We start from the raw sequence: 23609 nt of genomic DNA, 5'->3' as shown, positions 1-23609 counted from the left end.
TCTTATAATCTAATGTATTCCAGCATTTGAAGCATATCATGGATGGTCACATCATTAGGCTCTGTATCTTGTGGGAATTAATTTACTTTGGAAATATACAAAAAAAGCACAAAAATAGTTAGCCCCAAATAGCACTGCACACAAATGCATGATCTACTTTGTGGTAGGTACAATTGCATCTGAAAACTTCATTAACACAGTACACATACATACACATTGTTCTGTAATGGAGCCCCGAGGCTGAGGAATACCCACTCTTATAATACTGCCAGGCTTGTTTCCTTCAGTGCAGTGCTTTTGGATGCCTTTGGATGCAAGCTAATACACAGCATTCTCTTGACATTTTTGTGGTGCGGTGTGCTGACAAATTTGTGTCCTTGGAATGAGATAAGGTTGTTTCTATAAAAGTCTCCAAATGTAATGACTGTGCACAGACTATTTGCAGTGCATTTCTATTCTCATGGACAAATGCATTGTCATAAAGCCCCACTTTCCTCACATGATCATTTATCTCATACAAATACTTTTAGTTTGGGAATAATTATATAAAAATAATTTCTCATCTGCTGTTGGAAAGTACATAAAATCCATTTTTAATGCTTCCTTTAGTGCTGTAATCAAGGGCAGGCTGTGCCACTCTATCATGCATTTAAAGACATACTATAGCATGGGATATTCAGCCAGAAAAGCTGCTGCTGGCTGAATCTTGAGCCTTAATTTTGATTTTTATTTGTTCTGTTTCTCCCGTTCACTCTCTCACAATGTCTCTCTCATACACTCTCTTTCTGTCAAAGCATAAGAAAGTATCAGTCGGCAAGGCAAAAGTCAAGGCTATAATTGGGAAGTAAAGAACTTGAGGCCCTACCAGCCACCTTATTCCCTAGGGTCTGGCACACATCCAAAATTGGAGCACCCTTAGTAGAATTTGAGTTGAAAAACTTCAATTAATTCAGCTGGACAACTAGGTTTTGGAACAGTGTAAGGCATCTATTGGTCTATTGCTTTCTGAGGTTACTGATCCTCCAAATGAAAATAAGAGTTGCCAATAGAAACCAGCAGAGACGAGGGGCCTGATCCAATGCCCATGGATTTCCAGATTCTAATGGTAATTTCTACTAGAGCCCGTAATGCTTCCCTTCCCCCAACCAATAGTGATAGTGAGTACGTTTTGGGGGAGAAAGAACAAAACAAAAAACCAAGCCGAATTTAAAAAAGTGGAAATAGAAAGTAAATACCAGCCATCATGGCTCACTTAATCACTGAGAGACATACTTTTCCTCATTTTCTGTAGAAACTGCAACCTCTTTGGGGCAGAGGCTTTTTCTCCTTAAATATTTGCTAAATGCCTTCGAGCTGTACGTACACATATGACAGCAAAAGGTATTCAAGGTCCCAGTTTATGCATATGTACAGCAAGTTCATCATTCTCAGAGATTTTGAAGCCAGAAGGGACCATTAGATCATCTGTTCTGGCCTTCTGTATAACACAAGACATAGAATTTCACCCAGTTACCCTGTATTGAACCCACATCTGAAAGTCCAGTGAGAACAAGTATTCTTTCAATTCCTTCCACATGCAGAAGATGCAAAATGGGAAGAAGTTGTGAAAACCATTCAGGACAGAGAAATCGTACAAAGGAATCTAGGGAGATAAGGAAACTGCAGAGATGTTAGAAAAACTGTTACAATTCATCTTGGGAAAAAGCAAGCCAATACAGCTCTAGGAAAATAATAACTGAGTGTCATGATGTGCTGGGAATAATATTTCATTATTTGTCTGCTTCTGGGCGAACAATGGATATATTGTCAGGGATTTGTGTTTTTACTACAAGCAGAAGGAACTTGTGATGTTGTTTTCTATGCAGTGGTGCAAGTATGGTGGTCTGGTCTGGTCCACCGTACCAGTAAGAGATTTATAGCTGGTACTCCATACTGGAAAGACACAGGAGGAGCAGAACGTGGGGCCGCTGGGCGACCCCAGACCAGCAGCTCCTCCGGCACGGCTGTACCGCCCCCAGTCCCGCCCCCCCAGCCTGTCCACGCAGCCGCATCTCCTGTCTGGGGTCTGTACAGCAGCCCCGCCAGAGGACAGGGCTGGGCATGGTACAGCCACACTGGAGGAGCTGCTGACGTGGTCACCCAGTGGCCCCACGTTCTGCTACTTTAGCCGCTGCGGTTCCAGAGAGCCCTGCGGTTCAGAATGTCGTCCTCCTGCTGTGCCGGAGATGAGCCCTCCCCCCAATAGCGGGATGGATCATGGGGAGGGGACGGGAAGAGAATGGGGGCCCAAGGCTGGGGGGAGGCATGGAGGAGTCACATGGGGGTCCCATGGGGAGGTCATGTCCCTCCCCTTTAGCTGGTGCCCCGTTTCGTGTCCCTCCCATGAGTGCAGCGTACCAGTAAGAAATGAATTCTACTTGCCCCACTGTTACTGTGCAACTACTGCAAGCCTTTAAATGGAGTAAAGTAGCAAATGTCTTGTTGCTGATCAAGATAAGTGGCTACATTGCTGATGTTTAGCGTTGCATTGGAATGCCATGCTGCGTTCATGGACCAACAGCTCCCTAAACATCTTTATCTCACTTGAGGGCTGTCTTCTTCAGTTATTGTCTCCTGTACCCCCATACCCCTAATTTCTTTACCCTGGCCACATGAAAAGCCACCTTTCCAAAATGATCTGGGAGTTTGTTTAGCATTATATTTATTTTTTATGGATAATTTTCAATAAGAAAGTGGCTTAACTTTCAAAGATGCTGCAAATTCACAGGTTACATTGATTTCATTAGGACTTGCAGGAGTCAGCACCTTTTGAAATTCAGACTGTGTTTTTAAAAAGGTGTTGAAATTACCAATACAATTGCTGACTTTCATGCATTCAGTAGTTTAGGGACCAAAATGCATTTGATAAAAGGTTACCGGTTGGTTTCCATGAAATCTAGTTAATGTAGCAGGTTAGCAACATTTATGAATCCTTCCTGCTGTGTCACCTAGGAACATCTATATGTAGGAGCAGTTATACTGCAGGAGATCACTGGTGCATCTAATCTAGTATCCTGCCTCTGGCTGTGGCCTATGCCTCAGAGATAGGTGAAAACCCCCACCATGGGGCATGTAGCCAATTGTGCAATACTGTGTATTGGATAGGGAGAGAGTTCTTTCCCAAATCCATCTGGCTGTTGACATAAGGCCTGAAGCAGAAGGAAACTCAGGAGAATTCTATAAGTGCTGCAAAGCAGTTTAACTTCTGGAAGAAGCCTTTTTATCATTCATCCTTGGAAACTAGTCTCTTATCAGTATATTCTTTATCTGATGCCCCAGAAACTGAGGCTGTTGTTCTGTAAGGTTAAATTAAGTGTTTGCTGCTATCCGTCATATTGCATTCTGTTTTTTTTAATGACTATTTCCCTATTGTATTGGTAATTGGAAGCTTCACAAATATGGCCAAGATTTTAAAGTTTGGCTCCTCAATTCATATTTAGGCACCTAAATAAGTAGCCTGTATTTCAAAAGTGCTGAGCTCCTCCCAGCTCCCACTGAAGATTTTAAAATCTTGGTCTGTGGTTTTTATCCCCAAGGTTTACAGGTTTTTTCTATGAATGTCATGGACATGGACAAAATGGTTGTATTAATTATTCAGATTATGGTGATTATGGAGCAAGATAAAGCCCTATATTTGTGTTTTTCCTCATACCACATCCTAAGCAACATACATACAAACTCTACTTTTATTCTGCTCTTGTCAGCTATTTAGAATGAAATCCGAGATTCCAGGAAAGTAAAACCAATTCTTGTTTTCATTAGTTGTTGGGAAAGGGACCTTTGAATTTCTTACTGTACTGAGAAGTTCCCAGCTGATTGTATCAGTAATAAATCCCAGTGGAAATCAAGGCAGTATAGATTTGTGACCTGATGGGCAGGATAGCCTTGGTCTCTAACTACTGTAAGTTTGTGCATTTCTCTAGCAGGTAGAAGGACCACAGAGGTAATTGAAGTCTTGGTTAGCTGATTTAATAGTTACTGAGAGTAAATTCAACAGTGGATCTTTAAATAGAAAAGATGGAACAACAATATATATTGCCCCCTGGTCTTGTCATACATCTTCATGAAACAGTTTGTATTTACTTTACAGAGTACTATTTGTAACATTAAAATAAGCCCTCAAACAATGGTAGCTTCAACAAAATGTATTAATCACTAGACTTTATTTTATTTATGCAGCAAATTGTTACTACATACAGAACTTTACCTACAGGTTCAACAAATCTGCCCAGACTCAAAATAAAATGATGCATGCTTTTCTTTTTTGCATTAAATTGAAGAAAAACACTTCTAACTTGGAGAGAATGAAATCCTATATTTTTTTTAATGGAGCCCTTAAGCAAGGAGTATTAGAAATCCTTTATTGCATACAGCCTGATTTTTCTTTAAACTATTTTAGATGCTACATGGGGCCCAAACTAATTGGCTATGTAACACTGGATAAACAATAATTAAGAAGAATATAAAAGGAATAAAGAATTCTCCTGATTGATGGCCCTGGGACCATTCTGGCTCCATGGGTGTGCAATTAAATAACCTATAAGACATACCTGTTCTTTGTAACCACTGTGCAGTCAATTCCTGGAGTAAAAGAATTCTGAGCTTGAAACAGAGTATCTCATGCTGTTACCAGAGTAAGGATTTTTTAAATAAAGTTGCAGAAAGATACCCTGATGGATAGTTTGTTACTGCCTGTTTGGAAAGAATCCGGCAAGGTTCGTTCTCTCTCTCTCTTTTTTAAATGGAAATAACATGAAAATGTTAACAGCATCAGCCAAAGAATGAAATAAGTAATTTATTAAAGATATTTAACTACCTGGCTTCTCACAATTGTAACAAATTTGTAAACAAAACCTTTCACAAATACTAGTAGACATTTGCAAGAAAAGTTCGATCTTATTTTTGCAAAGTGCAAAAGGGGAATAAGCCCTATTGCATTTCTAGAATTATATAAAGGGTTTGATCCTGCAAACACGTACATAAGTAGCCCATATTTATGCAACATTCTCATTAAAAGGGGCTAATTTATGTGGTTAATTTATGAGGAAAGATTAGGGTATCAATTCTACTCCTATTGAAGTTATTGTCAAAACTCAAATTTGTTCTGTAAATTTAGGACTGGGCCCTCAATCCACCTGAGGAGGCATTTATACCATGTTCACTTTGCTTTGAGTGCCTTAACTGAATACTTATGCCTAGATTGTAAACTCTTCAAGGCAGGGGCTATCCTCTTGTTATGTGTGTGTATTACAGTTTACTAATATTCAAGGTTTTTACTCAAGAGTTTGGTTCGGTGATTTTTTTTAATCTATCCCTGTCAGAATCAGCAGGTTCTCTACCTTCTCCATTACTTTAAACTCCAATCTGTCCTAAAAACTTGCTTCATGGCTACCATACAGCCAAGTAGTGGATAAGAGAGATCTATATGGTAGATCAGGGGATTGAGAGGTCTGGTGCAGAATTCTAGCACTGGGCCCCTGACTAAGATCATCCTTTGAGTAATTTAAAACAAGTTTTGTATCAAAAGCAGGTGGCATGATGCTGCAGTAATGGATGGCCATGTATGGGGGATGTCGGATAGAGTTATAACATTCAACCTCTAGCTCTCTAAAAAATAAATTGGAAGGGTTGGGCCTGGCTGGGAATAATTATAACTGAAGCCTAACTAATTTTTGGCAAAGAACAGGGTTTACCTTTGAATGAGTTAATTTAAGATGGTTTTATTATAGCTGTGGCCTTAGGATAAGAAGTGCAGTGCAGATTTGTTTAATAAAAAAAATTGTTAATCAAAATACCTAATTTTCTTACTTATCACTCCTGTCCATGCACAATTAAGTAGTATGTGATTAAGTTATCCTTTTAATGGATTTCCTCTTTATCTATCACTCATTCATGTAGACTTTTCTGTAATGTAGTTGTCTCCAAATAGACACACATACCATTCGTTAAGTTGTTGTGGTGGTGAGACAAGTGTAAGCATAGGCATTAATATTCACTTTGATTTTAGAACTGGGGAATGAATTTGACAAAGGAGTATCTTTATGATTTTTAAACTGTATTTGTTAAGCACAGACAGTGGGGTTGGAGCAAACAAAGAGCGCACTCCTGCAAATGCTTACTATTGGTCTTAATTTTTAGTAAAGAGAATAGTCCTGTTGATGCTGCCTAGTAATGTGTGCAGGATTGGGCCCTTTGTTTTATTCCCTCCCCTGAGAAACTGGCAGATCCTCAAGACATATATGGCTTGTGGGCCAGGCTTCCAGTTTCTTCCACAGGCCAGAAAGCAGGTGAGAAAACCCCATACTCCTTCCCCACTTTCACCTGGTTAATGTAGGAAACTCTACAAAGAGCCTCAAGGAGTTTCCTGGCCCCTGTATGTGTTTTTCCATAGCGGCAGGAGCTGGCCTTTAAGCCTTATCACCATTATGCTTTGATAACAGTTTAGGGGGAAAGGGAACTGACTGGGGCAGAAGAAAAAGAATAGAGTAAAATTAAAATGTAATCTTTTGCAGAATATTAACTTTACCTGCCACAAAGAAACACATACTATAAACTTCCATACTTATAAGGTAAAGCCAATTGACTTCAATGGGGCCAGGATTTCACCGAATTTCTTGTATTTTTGTAGTACTTGTTCCAGGTGGTGGTGTGTGTTCTATGTAATAGGGTTAACATTTTACAATAAGTCATTTGGTAAAGATTGCTTGGAATGAATTATTTTCCAGTTTGTGTAGGGACCATGTAGTTGGTCCGCTCCATTTAGCATGAGTGAATGGCTCCATTATACATGAGAATACTTCTTAATACTGGAATAGCACAGACTTCGTCATGTCCTTTACCACTGGAATGAGTGAGCAGAGGGTAACACCAAAAATCATGGTCACACTACTGGTCCAGTGGTTTGTTCCATTGGAATCTTCACTGCCCTTTCAGACTCTGAAATCCTTCAACCAGAGAGACTTGAGAAATATAGCACCAGATAATAGCCTACAGGGAACGAGATCAGAGAGATCTAATCACACGAGTAGTTCTTACACTGGAGAGCACAGCTACGGGAGTCAGTGGAATTACTTGTGTGGGAAAGGGTTGCAGGATTGGGTCCGTGGTCTCACTGGTTTTATTTCTGCAGCTGATGAGTGTTTGCCAATTAGGTGTACCTGTGGGAGGCTTTTACTTTTTATGTTTTGATTCCCCTCTGTTTTCATTTCTCATTGTGCTGATTTAAAAATGTACTAATCACTAATGTTGCAGGTGCAGGAGATGTGTCCACATAGAAAAAACATGTATTGTTAATTTACTGTAAGTTAGACAAAAAAGCCATTTAGATGGTTCTAGGTACAATTATATGAAAAGATAATGTATAAATAATTCAATCAGCTTTGCCAGAGGGAGGAATTCTTAAATGAATCTAATTATTCTCATTCCCATGTGATTTTGGACTTGAAATTAACCTTACAAAATGTGATCTTTTGCAGAGTATTAGCTTTAGCCAACCATAAAGCAGCACAAAATGTAACTTGCAGTGCTCATAAGTAAAAATCTATCTAATTTAAAGTATATGGAGTGCAAGGGGTAAAATGTCTGATGTAATCAAATTGTTCAATATAGATTTGGTCATCTGAGTATATAAATGGAGTGCCATGCAGTTTCATGTATGTGCATCCCTTTCTTTCAAAGTGACATTAAAAACTGAGGTTCTAGCTGCCTTTCTTCATATTAAGGTTCCCGTGGCACTTCTGGTCAGAGTAAAAAGAAAAGGAGTACTTGTGGCACCTTAGAGACTAACAAATCTATCTGAGCATAAACTTTCGTGAGCTACAGCTCACTTCATCAGATACATGCAGTAGAAAATAGAGTGGGGAGATTTTATATACACAGAGAACATGAAACAATGGGTGTTACCATACACACTGTAAGGAGAGTGATCTGGTAAGGTGAGCTATTACCAGCAGGAGAGGAAAAAAACCTTTTTGTAGTGATAATCAAGGTGGGCCATTTCCAGCAGTTCACAAGAATGTGTGAGGAACAGTAGTGGGGGGAAATAAACATGGGGAAATAGTTTTACTTTGTGTAATGACACATCCACTCCCAGTCTTTATTCAAGCCTAAGTTAATGGTGTCCAGTTTGCAAATTAATTCCAATTCAGCAGTCTCTTGTTGGAGTCTGTTTTTGAAGTTTTTTTGTTGAAGAATTGCCACTTTTAGGTCTGTAATCAAGTGACCAAAGAGATTGAAGTGTTCTCCGACTGGTTTTTGAATGTTATAATTCTTGACGTCTGATTTGTGTCCATTTATTCTTTTACGTAGAGACTGTCCAGTTTGACTAATGTACATGGCAGAAGGGCATTGCTGGCACATGATGGCATATATCACATTGGTAGATGTGCAGATGAACAAGCCTCTGATAGTGTGGCTGTTGTGATTAGGCCCTATGGTGGTGTCCCCTGAATAGATATGTGGGCACAGTTGGCAACGGGCTTTGTTGCAAGGATAGGTTCCTGGGTTAGTGGTTCTGTTGTGTGGTGTGTGTTGCTGGTGAGTATTTGCTTCAGGTTGGGGGGCTGTCTGTAAGCAAGGACGGTCCTGTCTCCCAAGATCTGAGAGAGTGATGGGTCGTCCTTCAGGATAGGTTGTAGATCCTTGATGATGATTTGGAGAGGTTTTAGTTGGGGGCTGAAGGTGATGGCTAGTGGCGTTCTGTTATTTTCTTTGTTGGGCCTGTCCTGTAGTAGGTAACTTCTGGGTATGCTTCTGGCTCTGTCAATCTGTTTCTTCACTTCAGCAGGTGGGTATTGTAGTTGTAAGAACGCTTGATAGAGATCTTGTAGGTGTTTGTCTCTGTCTCAGGGGTTGGAGCAAATGCAGTTGTATCATAGAGCTTGGCTGTAGACAATGGATCGTCTGGTGCGGTCTGGATGAAAGCTGGAGGCATGTAGATAAGCATAGTGGTCAGTAGGTTTCCAGTATAGGGTAGTGTTTATGGGTCCATTGCTTATTAGCACCGTAGTGTCCAGGAAGTGGATCTCTTGTGTAGACTGGTCCAGGCTGAGGTTGATGGTGGGATGGAAATTGCTGAAATCATGGTGGAATTCCTCAAGGGCTTCTTTTCCATGGGTCCAGATGATGAAGATGTCATCAATGTAGCACAAGTAGAGTAGGGGCATTAGGGGACGAGAGCTTAGGAAGCGTTGTTTTAAGTCAGCCATAAAAATGTTAGCATACTATGGGGCCATGCAGGTACCCATAGCAGTGCCGCTGATTTGAAGGTATACATTTTCCCCAAATGTCAAATAGTTATGGGTGAGGACAAAGTCACAAAGTTCAGCCACCAGGTTTGCCGTGACGTTATCGGGGATACTGTTCCTGATGGCTTGTGGTCCATCTTTGTGTGGAATGTTGGTGTAGAGGGCAAATACTCACCAGCAACCACACACCACACAGCAAAAACACTAACCCAGACCTAATAGTGGCAATTCTTCAACAAAAAGACTTCAAAAACAGACTCCAACGATAGTCTGCTGAATTGGAATTAATTTGCAAACTGGACACCATTAACTTAGGCTTGAATAAAGACTGGGAGTGGATGTGTCATTACACAAAGTAAAACTATTTCCCCATGTTTATTTCCCCCCACTACTGTTCCTCACACGTTCTTGTGAACTGCTGGAAATGGCACACCTTGATTATCACTACAAAAGGTTTTTTTTCTCTCCTGCTGGTAATAGCTCACCTTACCCGATCACTCTCCTTACAGTGTGTATGGTAACACCCATTGTTTCATGTTCTCTGTGTATATAAAATCTCCCCACTCTATTTTCTACTGGATGTATCTGATGAAGTGAGCTGTAGCTCACAAAAGCTTATGCTCAAACAAATTTGTTAGTCTCTAAGGTGCCACAAGTACTCCTTTTCTTTTTGAGGATACAGACTAACACAGCTGCCACTCTGAAAACTGGTGAGAGTAGACATTTACCCCACTCTCCATGGCCAACAGTTCCTCTCTTTCTCCCAAGCTCGTTGTGCAGTGCTTGCTTCCACCCGCCAATCTATTCAGGTACTTTATGTATGGGCAGTTGCAGTTGCTTTGGGATCCATTTGGGATGAAAAGTGCTCTATAAATGTAGGGTAGATTATCAGTAGGATTGTTATTTGTAATGTAATGCTGCCATTCTTATACTGAATATAAACTGCAGTCTTGCCCAGAATTAGTACTCTTAAAATAAAACCAGCACCCCCTCATAGCTTTGGACTACCAGAGACAACAAATGATCCTTGTGCTCCATAACTGTGTAGTTCTTAGATACTGTGATGGTAGATATTTTTAGAAATACCACCCACAGTGGCTAAGTGATTTAGGAGAATGAGCCTTATTGAGATTCAGTGGGATGAATTCTCCAAAGTCACTTAAGTGCTTTTTAGAAAAAAAATTCGCCTTACATAGATACCTAAAAATAGACATCTAGTTCCATTGCATTGTTCATTTTCGAGTGCTTTCTGATGCAGCAATGCAGTTACCCTCTGTATGAAAAAATTCTATATAAAAAAGCCAAATCTAGAATAGGCTTTGTTTTACTAATTAAAAACAATCACCTATTTTATAGAATTATCTACGTCCACATGTATGGGTCCATCACTGACTTACCTGAGCACTTAGAATAGGAGAAAATAGGTTTACACTCCTACAACTTTGTTTCTAACTAGATTACACAAAAAATGCATCAAAGTTCTTTATGCAAAACATGTAAGCGGATTTGAGAAGGAAAGGCTCCTCCTTGCCGCCCCATGGATGAGGGGCCCTGCATTCCCCTATGTAGGAAATATAGACCTGTAGATCTGTCTAGTGGTAGATCCACTGGAAATTCCACTGCCTCATCTTAGACATCAGGAAAAGTTTCCTGACAGTGAAATCTTATAGGTTGTAGAACAGTCCTAAGAGCCAAATTCTGCTTGTTTTACTCATCTGAAACATCCTGTTGATTTCATCTTTCATACTATACTTTTTCTATTCTTTCTTATACTGTTATTCCCATTCCTTGAAAACCTTATCACTAGATTGTACAGAGTGCTAGAAAACAGAGTACAGACTAAAACTGCCTAAGAGGAGCTGGACTAGATTATTTAATAGGTCTTTTCCATTTCTAATTTATATGATCCTATGAATGTTCAGTTATCAGAGGGCTAGGAAATGGAGAACAAAGCAATCCCGAGTGATTTTAGACAATCATAATTACACAAGCAAATAGATCAAGAATATATGACCATGCAACCTGATGATTAAATACTGTATGTTGAAAAATGAGGTCAGACATTTCAGCCCACAAGTACACTCCCACAGAACCAGTTGTGTGCAGTTGTGGCCCAAGAGACAGAGTTACACTGGTGTGAAGGAGATCAGAATCAGAGACCTGGACTCTTATGGGGAACTTTAATTGAAGATGAGTATTTAGAGGACCGAAGAGTCTTCCAGTATAATGAAGAAATTAACTGAGAGTATTCTAGTGCACTTAAACTGTGTAGACTGGTGGACAGAGCAGTAGCCTGGGACTCTGGAGATCTGAGTTCTAGTCTTGGTTCTACCACAGGCTTGTTGGGTGACCTTTGGCAAGTGTGTTTGCATCTCTATGCCTCAGTTTCCCCCATTTATAAAATGGGTATCATATCATGACCTTCTTGTAAACTGCTTTGAGATAGAAGGATGAAAAGTGCTGTATAAGAGCTAGGTAGTATTATCATCATTGAGTGTCCCCAACTCTCAATTAAGTCCCTGAGAAAGGATGGTCCAGTGGTTAGGGTGCAATCCTCAGACTTTGGAGATGTGCATTCAAGTCCCAGCTCTGCCACAAACTTCCTGTGTGATCCTGGGCAAGTCCCTTAGCTTCTCTATGCTTCAGTTCACTCTCTGTAAAATGGGGATGATAGCACTAGCCTGCCTCACAGGCATGGTGTGAGGATAAATATATTAAAGGGTTTGAGGTGGTCAGATTCTACGGTAATGGGTACCATCGATAGATGGCAATTGGCAGGAAACACTTAGCACTTCACAGAATTAGGCCTTCTGAGATTTAAATTTCCAGCAAAGAGTCCAGGCAGTATGACTTGGCACCAAAGTTCCCAAGTCTGATGTGACATCAAAAAAATCATTGAATTAAAGAAGTGAATTGCATTGACCTTGTACCATTAAGTCATTTTAAAGCACTAAATCAATCACTAGCATTAGCAGATATTAGGTACAAGAAAGCTTGAAGGAGCGTCAGTTATGCTGCCATCAATGTTGCTGTGGCTCAGAAGAGCTGAATGGTGCAGATGATATAATTGGAACTCTAGGTTTAAAAATAATCCCATATGCTACATGCTTTTAGCAGAATGCTGGAAGAAGGCTGTGTACTGATAGAAAAGGACTGCCACTGTGGCTATTAGGAGTAGTTAGAATATAAATACTGGGTCATCTCTCTGCCTGAGGAAAGACAGTGCAATTAGGAGAAAAGGCCAGATACATTAACCTATTGATGATCCATTCCATAAAGCTATGACTCGAGAACAGGTTTGAAAGATACAGATTCAGAAGAGAGGACTGCCTGATAAGACAATGAAAACACATAGTATTCCTTAAATAAGAAAGAAAGTGTTTATATATATATATATATAATTCCATGTTAAAAAGTCTGATAATTAGTTTACTACTTTTAAAAAAATTAAATTTACACTGTGTCACTGAACATATTGAGGGTTGATTCTGGCTTCCGACTGTATGTGGTGCTCCCCCAGTGCCCAGACATGGTAAAGAAACCACAAGAGACTGGGGGAGAATTCCCTCAGCACAGGAGTAGCATAGGATTGGCATAACTGGTGTAGGGGCATGCATGGTAGTATGGCTCTGTTTCTGGAATCATTGCACAGAATCTTCCCCACTCTCTTCTTTTAATGAAAATATTGTGGTCAAATGATTAATTAAGGAAACAACTCTCAGAAATACCAAAATGAAGACAGTACAAACTTTAGCAAGTCTACACTTGGTTTCGGATGGGAGCTCCATTTGCTGGCTGACTCCCTTGTTTCTAAAAATTCCCATTACCCGAATTTAGGTTCTTGTCTGAAATGTGCATCACTTTTATGGAAAACTCACCATTCCAAACCCCCTGTTTATACAAAGTACATGTCCCTGTGCTTCTTGGACAAATGGGGGTCCACTGCATTTTGCTCTGAGGGCCAAATCCTCCAGCCCTGACTCATATTTGCTCTGGCAAAATCCCTGTTGAAGCCAGGGAAGATCTTGCCACACTTGAAGGATTCAGTCCTGTACATGGGATAGCTCAGGGGTGGGCAAACTTTTTGGCTCGAGGGCCACATCTTTGTGGGGAAATTCCATGCAGGGCCATGAATGTAGGGCTCAGGGCAGGGGGTTGGGGTGCAGGAGGGAGTGCAGAGTGTGGCAGGAGGGGTGCAGAGTGTGGCAGGAGGGGGCTCAGGGCAGTGGGTTGGGGTGCAGGGTGCAGCAGGGGTCTCAGGGCAGGGGGTTTGGGGCTCAGAGCAGGGGGTTGGGGCCCAGGAGGGGTGCAGCAGGGGGCTCAGGGCAAGGAGTTGGGGTGTGGGGTACAGGAGGAGTTCAGGGTGTTGGCTCCGGCCTGGCGCCGCTTATCTGGAGTGGCTCTGGGGTGGCAGCGGCGCACAGCGGGGCTAAGGCAGGATCCCTGGCTACCCTAGCCCCAAAGTGGCCAGCACCACGTCCCTGCGGCCCCGGGTGGGGGGACGTGGGGGCAGAGGGCTCCATACGCTGCCCTCTCCTGTGAGTACTTCCCCCCAAGCTCCCATTGGCCGCAGTTTCCCATTCCTGGCCAATGGGACCTGTGGAGGGAGGTACCCACAGGTGAGGGCAGCGTGCGGAGCCCTCTGCTCCCCCAGGGGCTGCAGGGACATGGTGCCGGCTGCTTCTGGGAGCGACACAGGGCCCGCAGTGCCATGGGGGTGGCAATCCTGTGGGACAGATCCAAAGCCCTGAAGGGCCGGATCTGGCCCGTAGGCCGTAGTTTGCCCACCCTTGGTATAGCTTGATTTGTGCATTTAATTAATTCAATTACAAGTTTTCTGCCAAACCGGGTTCCTTGTACGAATCCCTGGTGGTATCTGCTGGAGAAATAGCTAGGTTTTTTTAATACATACTCTGCGGTTCAAAAGAGATAATCTATTTTCAGGAAACTGCAATGTTCCCATTATCATAAAAGGAAACATCCTGGAACTCTTTTCAGTCAGCAGGAGCCCTGCTTATTTTCCACGTTCTCATTATACATGTTTTGGCACAAGCATAAAGTGGACCCACTAATTTATATTCTAGCTGATCAAGTGAGGGAGTCTCATTAATGCAAATTTTGGGTTGGGGGCAGGTCATCTTCACAACCTGCAATAAAAAGAAACTTTACTGAATACTTTCTCCCAGAAGGGGATGTTCCTGTTGGATGCAGTGGCTGAAAGGCAGTGGAACAAATCTCCTGTCATGTTGTCCTCATTTTAATATCATCTGCACAACAGCTGTTGGCACTAATCCTGTTTGTCCCCGTCCTGTACTGTGAATAATGCCGAGGCTCACTTTAGAACCTATCCATTCCCACTGAAGCCAATGGCAAAACTTCCACTGACTTCACTCATATCAGCAAGGAGCCTTTTAGTAACCAGAGACCCAATCTTTCCTTCCCCCATCTTAAATACTCCTTTTTCCTGCTACTTAGGATGTTGCTGGTAGAGGGTACATAGGGGTTGAATACATCCTGCTTCATGGAGTCCTGCCAGTGGAGTAGCTGTGTATTCCATCACATAGCTTACAAAGGGGCTAAAAGTAATGAGCAAGTGACTTGCTCCTGGAGGCACTCAAGGCATCCCTGTAAGAGACTGAGCACTAACTTCACAGGTCTTCTGGTGCTTTCTCTGCTCTTGTAATAATACTCCCTCCACTACTAACTCCTTCCAGCTCTGCAGATCCAGCTCTGAGAACTCACCCTCCACCATAGTCTTCAGGCATGTTAAATCTTTCATGTCCATCTTTCCCTGGAGAACTGCTAGAAAATCCATCAGCTCCCTAGTAGCCTCATCCCATATCACTGAGCCAGGCACTGGAGAAGCAGCCCTGTATGGAGCAAGATAATGTTGAAATGAGTTAGGAGGGGCTGAGACACTATTTCCTTGGTGAGTTTAAATTCTTTGTTTTAATATTATGTTCATGTGAATCAATGTTCTGCCTGTGCATGCCAGGCCAATGGGGAAAGCCTGGCCTGAAGGGGAGTGTAGCAGAAGCACATGGTGTCCGGAGCATGCATAGTTTTCAAAGCGGGTGGCAATGAAGGCACTTTGAGGATTTGCTGATTCAGTCCTCCGCCCCTCCCATCCTTGGCCTCTGCCATAAATTAAAAATCATCTCCCTTGTCAGGCCCCTGGGGAGACAGTAGCCGTGTAAACACCACTTGCCTTTTCCCCAGGGTGAATCTCTCCCACTTAAGCGCAGCAACCTCCGCTTGTTCAGGGAAGTGTGAATTGCAGCCCTTTGAACTACTGAGGGTGAATCCGTCTGTATGGCTTTTCCATCTCTCTAAAGCATGTGTGCCTAGATTCTCTCCTGCATCGAGATCCACTTGGTGCAAGAGGAAGGTGGGGATATTAGAGCATCAGACGCAGTGTAAGCACTTCTCTCATTTATACCAGATAGCTATCATCCTTAAGGGCCCATATGCCAGCTGTGAACTGTTGTGGCACAGTTGTGTTCTACACAAGACATCCCTCCCTGCCTCTAGTACACCCCATACACTGGTATTGGGGGGTGGCAGTTAATGCAGGAGCTGCTTGCATCAGCTTTGTGACATAATAGAGTCCTGTCCCCACCTTCCGCAGAGGACTTTTTCATTTGGCTTGCTACTACCAGCTTCCATCTTCTTTTGAGCTGCTCAGGTTGCACAAAGGGGCTGGATCTAGAACAGAGAACCTGGCCCAATTGTTCTGTATTTCTCTGCTATAGAATACCAGGTAAAACCCCGCATAAGAGGGTAATGGGAAAATAAAAATGCAAAGTGTCTCATGGGAGATGCTTCTGTTCTGTGTGCCCTTCTCTTGTCATACTAGTTTAAATACAATGCCCACACATCACCTGTCGAGCCATACTTGATAGTTGTCAGATGGATGGCAAAAATTAAAAGATGAGAAAAATGTTCTTTTGTGTGACATAATCTGCTTTTGATACATTGGGTTATGTAGCTCTCAAAGTACTGGGCTGCTCCTACACATATTACAAACTTATGAGGGATAAATCTCTTCAACAGTTTGTGTTTCTTTTGTTCATTTTACTTTAGTATAGGGGTTATACTCTTGTTTTATTTTTGCTTCAATCTGATGAAATTTTGGGTTTTGTTCATACATTTAATGTATGATCCATGAAAGGCAGTGAAGTCTACGTTGTCCCAATGGAAATGTAGATCGCATCTGGAAATGCCTTCTGTTCCAAGTGTTTTATGTATTTCAGCTGGGGAAATGGAATATTTAATTTCATTATTCAGCATGGGGCTATTCATTTTGTACAATGAAGGGAAATTCATCAATACCATCTTCAGCTTCCAGAAAAATGATACTTGGTGTGACTGTTTCACACACTCTATTTATATTTAATATCTTTCTCATCACTCAGCAATTATTCATCTTCTCCACTAACAGGTGAAATTCTTGCACCGAGTTACCGTAATTCCTCTGATCTCCTGAAAGCAATTCAATCACTGAAAGCAATTGTTTTTACTAACAGATTTCTTCAGACAGATTTACCAAATGCAAATAACCAAATAAAGGATATTTCTGCCAGTTAGAATTTTAAGAACATTTAGGCATACTTCATAATAGGTGGTAAATCAATGTTACCACATCTTGGTATTCATTGTACTAACATTAATGATGATGGATTCCTGGAGATGGATGCAAATGTGATACTGTAAGTAATTTCTTAGGAATGCCATTGAAATGCAACATTAATTCATGTCCTCTTGTTATGAAATGTCACCAGCTACTCCCATTCTTCACTGCCGTTTTTCCTTTTTAAAACCAATTCAGCGTAATATATGATATGGTCACTGTGAAGCCAAGCAAATTTATGATAATTTTATCTACACTTGCATATTGTTACTTTTAAATTTTAATTTCATTTTAGTGCTTCTGAAATCTACAGGCTCAGGAAAGATCAAAGAGTAGTTGTAATTTCTGTGATGGGCCTGACCCTGCTCCCACTGAAATCAATTAAAGTTTTTCTGTCTGCTTCAACAAGCACAGGGACTGGCTTAGTAAGCCAACATGCGACTTTTCTGGCCATTAATAAAACAACATTTTCCTATTATCTCATTCTCCAGGAATGCTCAAATTATCTCTTATGCCAATTGATTCAAATTTTATGTTCTGGGAAGCATGACAGCTGGGAAGGACGGTCTTGTGTTTAAGGCCCCAATCTGGGATTCAATAGATCTATGTTCACATCACAGCTCTATCGTGGATTTTCAGTGTGACTTTGGGCAAGCCACATATTCTCTCTGCCCCAGTTCCTTATCTGAAACATAGAATAGTAATACTTTCCTCTTCCACAGGGGTATTGTGAAGATAAATTCATTAGTGTTTGGAAGGTTTGCAGACACTACAAGGATGAGGATCATATGAGAAAATAGTCTTACTCAGATACTCTGCCATACTGTTACTCTTTGTTTTCACTGTATGCCTGTAATGGTGTTCACTCACCACAAGAGCTCCTCCTCCTGGGCAGGCATGGCATAGCAGTTCTTCCTGCATGGCACCCCCTGCCAAGTGGTCATTTCGTCACTACAGTGGTCTCTCTTCCTGTAATTCACAGTGCTCCCTACTCACAACTCATCCCTCTGGCTAGGTCACTATATACCCCCACCCACCCCTCCCTTCTGGGGTATCAAAGTCTTGCTGGACTAGCTGTCCAGATTGCACCTCAAACAGTCCAGCACCACTTCCCAGTGGCTGGTAGGGGAATCCAGGCCTTACCTCTATACTGGATTCCAGTCCAGCGACCCCATAACCAGCAGCCAAGGTCTACACAGTCTCCCTCCTTGCTGCTGTTTCTCTGAGCTTCTTCCTACTCTGCCTTTTCAGGCATTCTTTCTCCACAACTCCTCTGGGGTTGACCCTTCTTCCAGGGGCAGGATCCTAGGACTTATTCTCCCTGCTAGGTTTCTTGCTCCCAGAGAATGACTACAGACTCTCTCCCTGCAGCCTCCTAGTACTACAAACTTCCCCTCTTTATAATCCTTTGCCAGCTGGGTATCATCAGCAATTAGTATTTATCAATCCCTGGGCCTCCCATCAGGTACAACTGTGAAGGTTAATTGGTCCCTTCTGGGCCACCGTCACCCCTTCAGAGCTGGTGTGGGGATGAACACTCCATCACAGTGCCTCTTCAACTATTGTTTTCTTAAAATCTTCTTCTTCTAGGAAATATTTCTTCCTCCTTTTGCTCACCAGAAATCTCTCTTCTCACTTTCCCTTTCCTGAGCTGTTGTCCCATATCTTCTCTTGTGGTTTTTTCACTTGTCTTTCCCAGAGCATAAGATCACCAAATGGCTGTGACTGAGGAGTACCATGTAAGTTAAGCATCGTATCAATAATTTTTAATAATAGTGATTGGACTGGCTGATGTGTACATGGGTTACTTAATTGGTGTGATATATACTTCAGATATGAACAATTAAAAAGCTCAGCGCTACAGTCCTTTTTTCACAGAAATTTACATTGATTTCAGTAATAAGCATTATCTTCATGGGGAATTTTCCACAATGGATGGCACTGCTGGAACTTCAATTTGTAGTGAAGCTAACAGTATATTTTATGTTTATGATTTTTTCTTACCAAATGGGCAAATTTTCAGAGGTCCTTTACTCAGCACCTGAAATTGTCTACATATTTTCACATCTATAATTTGGCACACAGAGAACTCTGATTTGTGCTTTCTAAATGCATTTGCCCATGTGGATAGATTAGTTAGGCATCTACATAATTTGTATTCACAACTGCAGGACCCAAACCTGCTCCTATTATAGTCAATGACAAAATTCCCATTGACTTCAATGGGAGCAAGATTGGACTCATTTTGAAAAATTCTATTTGGAAAAGGTGAGACATGAAAAATTGGAGGCACCAGTTTTTTGATGCCATTTTTTTAAATGTAGCCCTCAATGCAATTTTCAAAATCAGCACACAACCGTGCAGTCTTGTGCATGCACAGACCTTGATTTTTGCATTGAGACTGGTACATATTCACACTCATCAGTTTGCATACGGGCATCTGAGTTTGTGTACAATTTGCACGTGCAGAAGAAATGCACATACCTTTTTAAACCCCCCCCCTAAGTTGCATAATGATGTAAGACAGTGATTCTCATAACTTTAGGGCAACCATACAAATTGTCCAGACTACAGGCTTGATTCTGATCTTCCATACCAGTGTAAATCAAGATTAACTTATCAAACACAGTGGAGTTACACTGATGTATCTGCTGTAAATGAGACCAGAATCTAGCTGAAAGTCTTTTAGCTATACTAGTCAGTGACCTTGATATCCTTTACCAGTAGGCAGACTTTCTTGACACTGGCACTGATGGAGATAATGGGGGGGGGGGGGGAAACCTGTTAGGTCTTCCAGTCTATCTAGCTTCTGTGATCTACTAATATATGTCAGTTATAACCAATTATTCCTCCTCCTTAGCATTAGCATCTTTTAGGTCTGAAATATCTGGCTCACATTCAGGTGGCTCACATTCATCTGCCATTTTGTTATAGTCCATGATACTTCTGAATGTTTGTTTAAGGTTCTAATGCCATTTGGTGTTCCAGCATAGAGCCTATATCATCCCACAATTTTCCATCTGCTTGGCCTGAGATTCTAAGAACGTGCAGTACAAACAATATAAAACGTCCAACCTCTAGGTCAGGGGTTTTCACAAGAAAAGCCTCTGGTGGCCGCATGCCATTTGAGAAACGCTGCTCTAGGTTATCTAACCACCCAGTGTTGTATATAGCATAGAATTAGGTTGAGAGGAAAAGAATGTATTGTAAGGAGGAATTCCAAGCACAGGGAGGGGCATGAGTAAAGGTATAAAGCTGGGAATGGGAGAAGCAGACTCAAGGGAGGAGCTAGGAGAGAAGATTTAGAGGAGAGGAAGGAATGAGGGGAGAGAGAAAGAGGAAATAAGAGCAGGCTGGGGCAAACTGTGAAGCACTGAAGCGGAGGAAAAGGGCCTTGACATTGATACAGCAAAGGACAAGAAGCCAGTGAAGGAGGGGATGATGAGGTCAAAAGAGTGGGAGAGGAAAGTTATTTTAGCAGCAATATTTTAAATAGACTGGATGGAGGGAAAGTTGAGATGTACAGTCACTGCTATCTATACATCAGTGTTATCTGAACTACAGCAGTAATTGCCATTGCAGTTATAGGGAAATACTGATGATTGTGATTTGCCAAGCAGTGCAGGGTATTTAGCTACTGATTCTCCTTTAGTTTAAATGAAAGATAGGTGATCAAATCCCTGAACGGATCTGAAAACCTCAACTGCCATATCTCCATCACCAACATTTTACTGCAAATGTAGGCATATTAATGACATCCACAGTAAGGTATGTTAGATAGTGGTCCTAAATTAATTTTGTTATGAAAATTTAATTGTCTCTGTGGTGCAACCATCAAGTAAGAAGAGCTACTGCCAAATAGAATAATGTTGAATGTCTCTTCTCAAACAAATGAGAATGCTTTATTCAAAACTAATTTATTTGTCTGTAAATGTGTGGAAAATGTCTATACAACCATGCGGCCTTCAAACAGGTGGCAAGATTCATAACTTACTTGTAAACAATTTAATTTTCCTTAATAAAACCTCCATTCAGACATTGTAGATATAAAGCCAGCCAACATGGAGGATCTGACAGAAGTGATTACTGCATCCGAGTTTCATCCCCACCATTGCAATCTCTTTGTCTACAGCAGCAGCAAAGGATCCTTGAGACTCTGTGACATGAGGGCATCAGCCCTCTGTGACAAACATTCCAAACGTAAGTTCCTAAACTACGTTTTGCTGCAAATGCTTGCTAATGTTCATCATTTGTAGATAGTGCACCTCTGTGTATGTACTGGAGTGCAAGATGTTACAAAATGTGCTAGCTTGTCAGTTACAGACATGCTAAAAAAAACACAACAGTGACAAAAACTGAGCAAACCATTGAATCTATACAAGAGTTGTTTAGGGACTTGATTGGAAGCACTTCTCTAACTCCTCCTCCTTGCAGTTCATACTACAAACACAGCTGAGTGAAAAGCCCACAACCTGCTATCAATAGACAGATGGTTCTGAACAATTTAGATAGTCTCTTTGTGAAGAGTCTAGGAAAGTACTGTTTAGTATGGATATGCATCTGCTATTCTGAAGTGCAAATTTGAGTTTTGGGGCAAGCATATTTTGTCAATCCAAACTTGATACAAAAAAAAAATCAAGGGAAGCATTTTCAGGGTGCATGAATGTTAAGGTATCACTTGAAGTTTTGGCCCCAAATTTTTCAGATAAATGTAATTTCTAAGCATTGTTTTTGCTCAACTAAACAAATGAAGTAACTAATAATATATAAGCCATATAATATGCGAAAGGAGGTTATTTCAAAATTGAACAATAAAAGGAATAAAACGTTGTGATACTATAAAAAGTATTCAGTAGTTGGCCTAATGTGGATGTATATAGCTTGTGAGATTCATATCAAGAAGTTGTAGCTATTTCATCTGATGACCAAATGAGGAATGTGGAATCTGCAAATGGAAAAAGGGAGTTATCTTAAATTCATGATAGCACCAGAATATAAATTACCATGAGGCTGTGTTTTTTCATGAAGAGTCTATGAAGTGAGGTAAGGAATACATTACATTATGAAATAATCTGGCTGTCAGCTCTTTAGAGTCCAAATAGGAGAGCATAGACATATGGAATCCTTTGAAACCCAGCTGGAGAATGGCTTAAGTGTGATAGGTTAAAAGATATCACGGTCATATGATGGAGAGGGCATTTGCCATGGAGAAGCTTTTTAAATGGACCGAGGTTAATACATAATGAAAGAGAAAACTAAACCAATAAATGGCTCTCACGTTACCTGGTTCTGATATATGTTTTCTTGCCTGGGGCAAGGGTAAAATATTGAACCTAAAGATAAATGGTTAAATTATAGCTCTGACTGCCAGTGGGAAAACCTGTGGAGAAGCTTAGCAGTTCTAATGCCCAAGTGGTGGTGAAGGGAGGCATAATGGGACATTTCAGGGAGCAGCACTTACTATACTTGTACAAAAAGTGTACTGTGTGCTTTCTCCTACTGCTGCCCACCTGATACTAGTTGAGACACTGGGAGGAAGGGGCCCGGCCACATCTCTAATTAGATTCACCAGGGGAAGGAGACCAAAGCCCTGAGGTAAGTGGGGAAGTGGGATACTGGGAGGAAGCACGAGCAGGAGCGTGCAAGAGGGCAAGGCTCCTTCCTCATACTGAGAAAGAGGGACGATCAGCGAGTTACCTCAAGTGCCTATACACAAATGCAAGAAGCCTCGGAAACAAGCAGGGAGAACTGGAAGTCCTGGCACAGTCAAGGAATTATGATGTGTTTGGAATAACAGAGACTTGGTGGGATAACTCACATGACTGGGGTACTGTCATGGATGGATATAAACTGTTCAGGAAGGACAGGCAGGGCAGAAAAGGTGGGGGAGTTGCACTGTATGTAAGGGAGCAGTATGACTGCTCAGAGCTCAAGTATGAACCTGCAAAAAAACCTGAGCGTCTCTGGATTAAGTTTAGAAGTGTGAGAAACAAGGGTAATGTCATGGTGGGAGTCTGCTATAGACCACCGGGACCAGGAGGATGAGGTGGACGAGGCCTTCTTCCGGCAACTCACAGAAGTTACTAGATCACAGGCCCTGGTTCTCCTGGGAGACTTCAATCACCCTGATATCTTCTGGGAGAGCAATACAGCGGTGCACAGACAATCCAGGAAGTTTTTGGAAAATGTAGGGGACAATTTCCTGGTACAAGTGCTGGAGGAACTAACTAGGGGCAGAGCTCTTCTTGACCTGTTGCTCACAAACCGGGAAGAATTAGTAGGGGAAGCTGAAGTGGATGGGAACCTGGGAGGCAGTGACCATGAGATGGTCGAGTTCAGGATCCTGACACAGGGAAGAAAAGAGAGCAGCAGAATACGGACCCTGGACTTCAGAAAAACAGACATTGACTCCCTCAGGGAACTGATGGGCAGGATCTCCTGGGAGAATAACATGGTGGGAAAGGAGTCCAGGAGAGCTGGCTGTATTTTAAAGAATCCTTATTGAGGTTACAGGGACAAACCATCCCATTGTGTAGAAAGAATAGTAAATATGGCAGGCGACCAGCTTGGCTTAACAGTGAAATCCTTGCATAATGACAGGTTTCAGAGTAACAGCCGTGTTAGTCTGTATTTGCAAAAAGAAAAGGAGTACTTGTGGCACCTTAGAGACTAACCAATTTATTTGAGCATGAGCT

At 41.6% G+C, this 23609-nt stretch overlaps 1 protein-coding gene across 4 annotated transcripts in view; it reads left to right on the top strand.

The window, feature by feature from the left end:
• Positions 1-23609, top strand: part of PPP2R2C (protein phosphatase 2 regulatory subunit Bgamma) — a 288985-nt gene that overhangs the window by 212759 nt on the left and 52617 nt on the right. For all 4 annotated transcript variants that reach the window (XM_073342564.1, XM_073342566.1, XM_073342567.2 and 1 more), the window contains one exon: positions 20950-21114. In XM_073342564.1, coding sequence (XP_073198665.1) covers positions 20950-21114 — 165 coding nt within the window. The remainder of the gene's footprint in view (positions 1-20949; positions 21115-23609) is intronic.

This window comes from Lepidochelys kempii, chromosome 4, assembly GCF_965140285.1.
Source record: "Lepidochelys kempii isolate rLepKem1 chromosome 4, rLepKem1.hap1, whole genome shotgun sequence".
NCBI lineage: Eukaryota > Metazoa > Chordata > Testudines > Cheloniidae > Lepidochelys > Lepidochelys kempii.
This window is presented reverse-complemented; position numbering and strand designations above follow the sequence as displayed.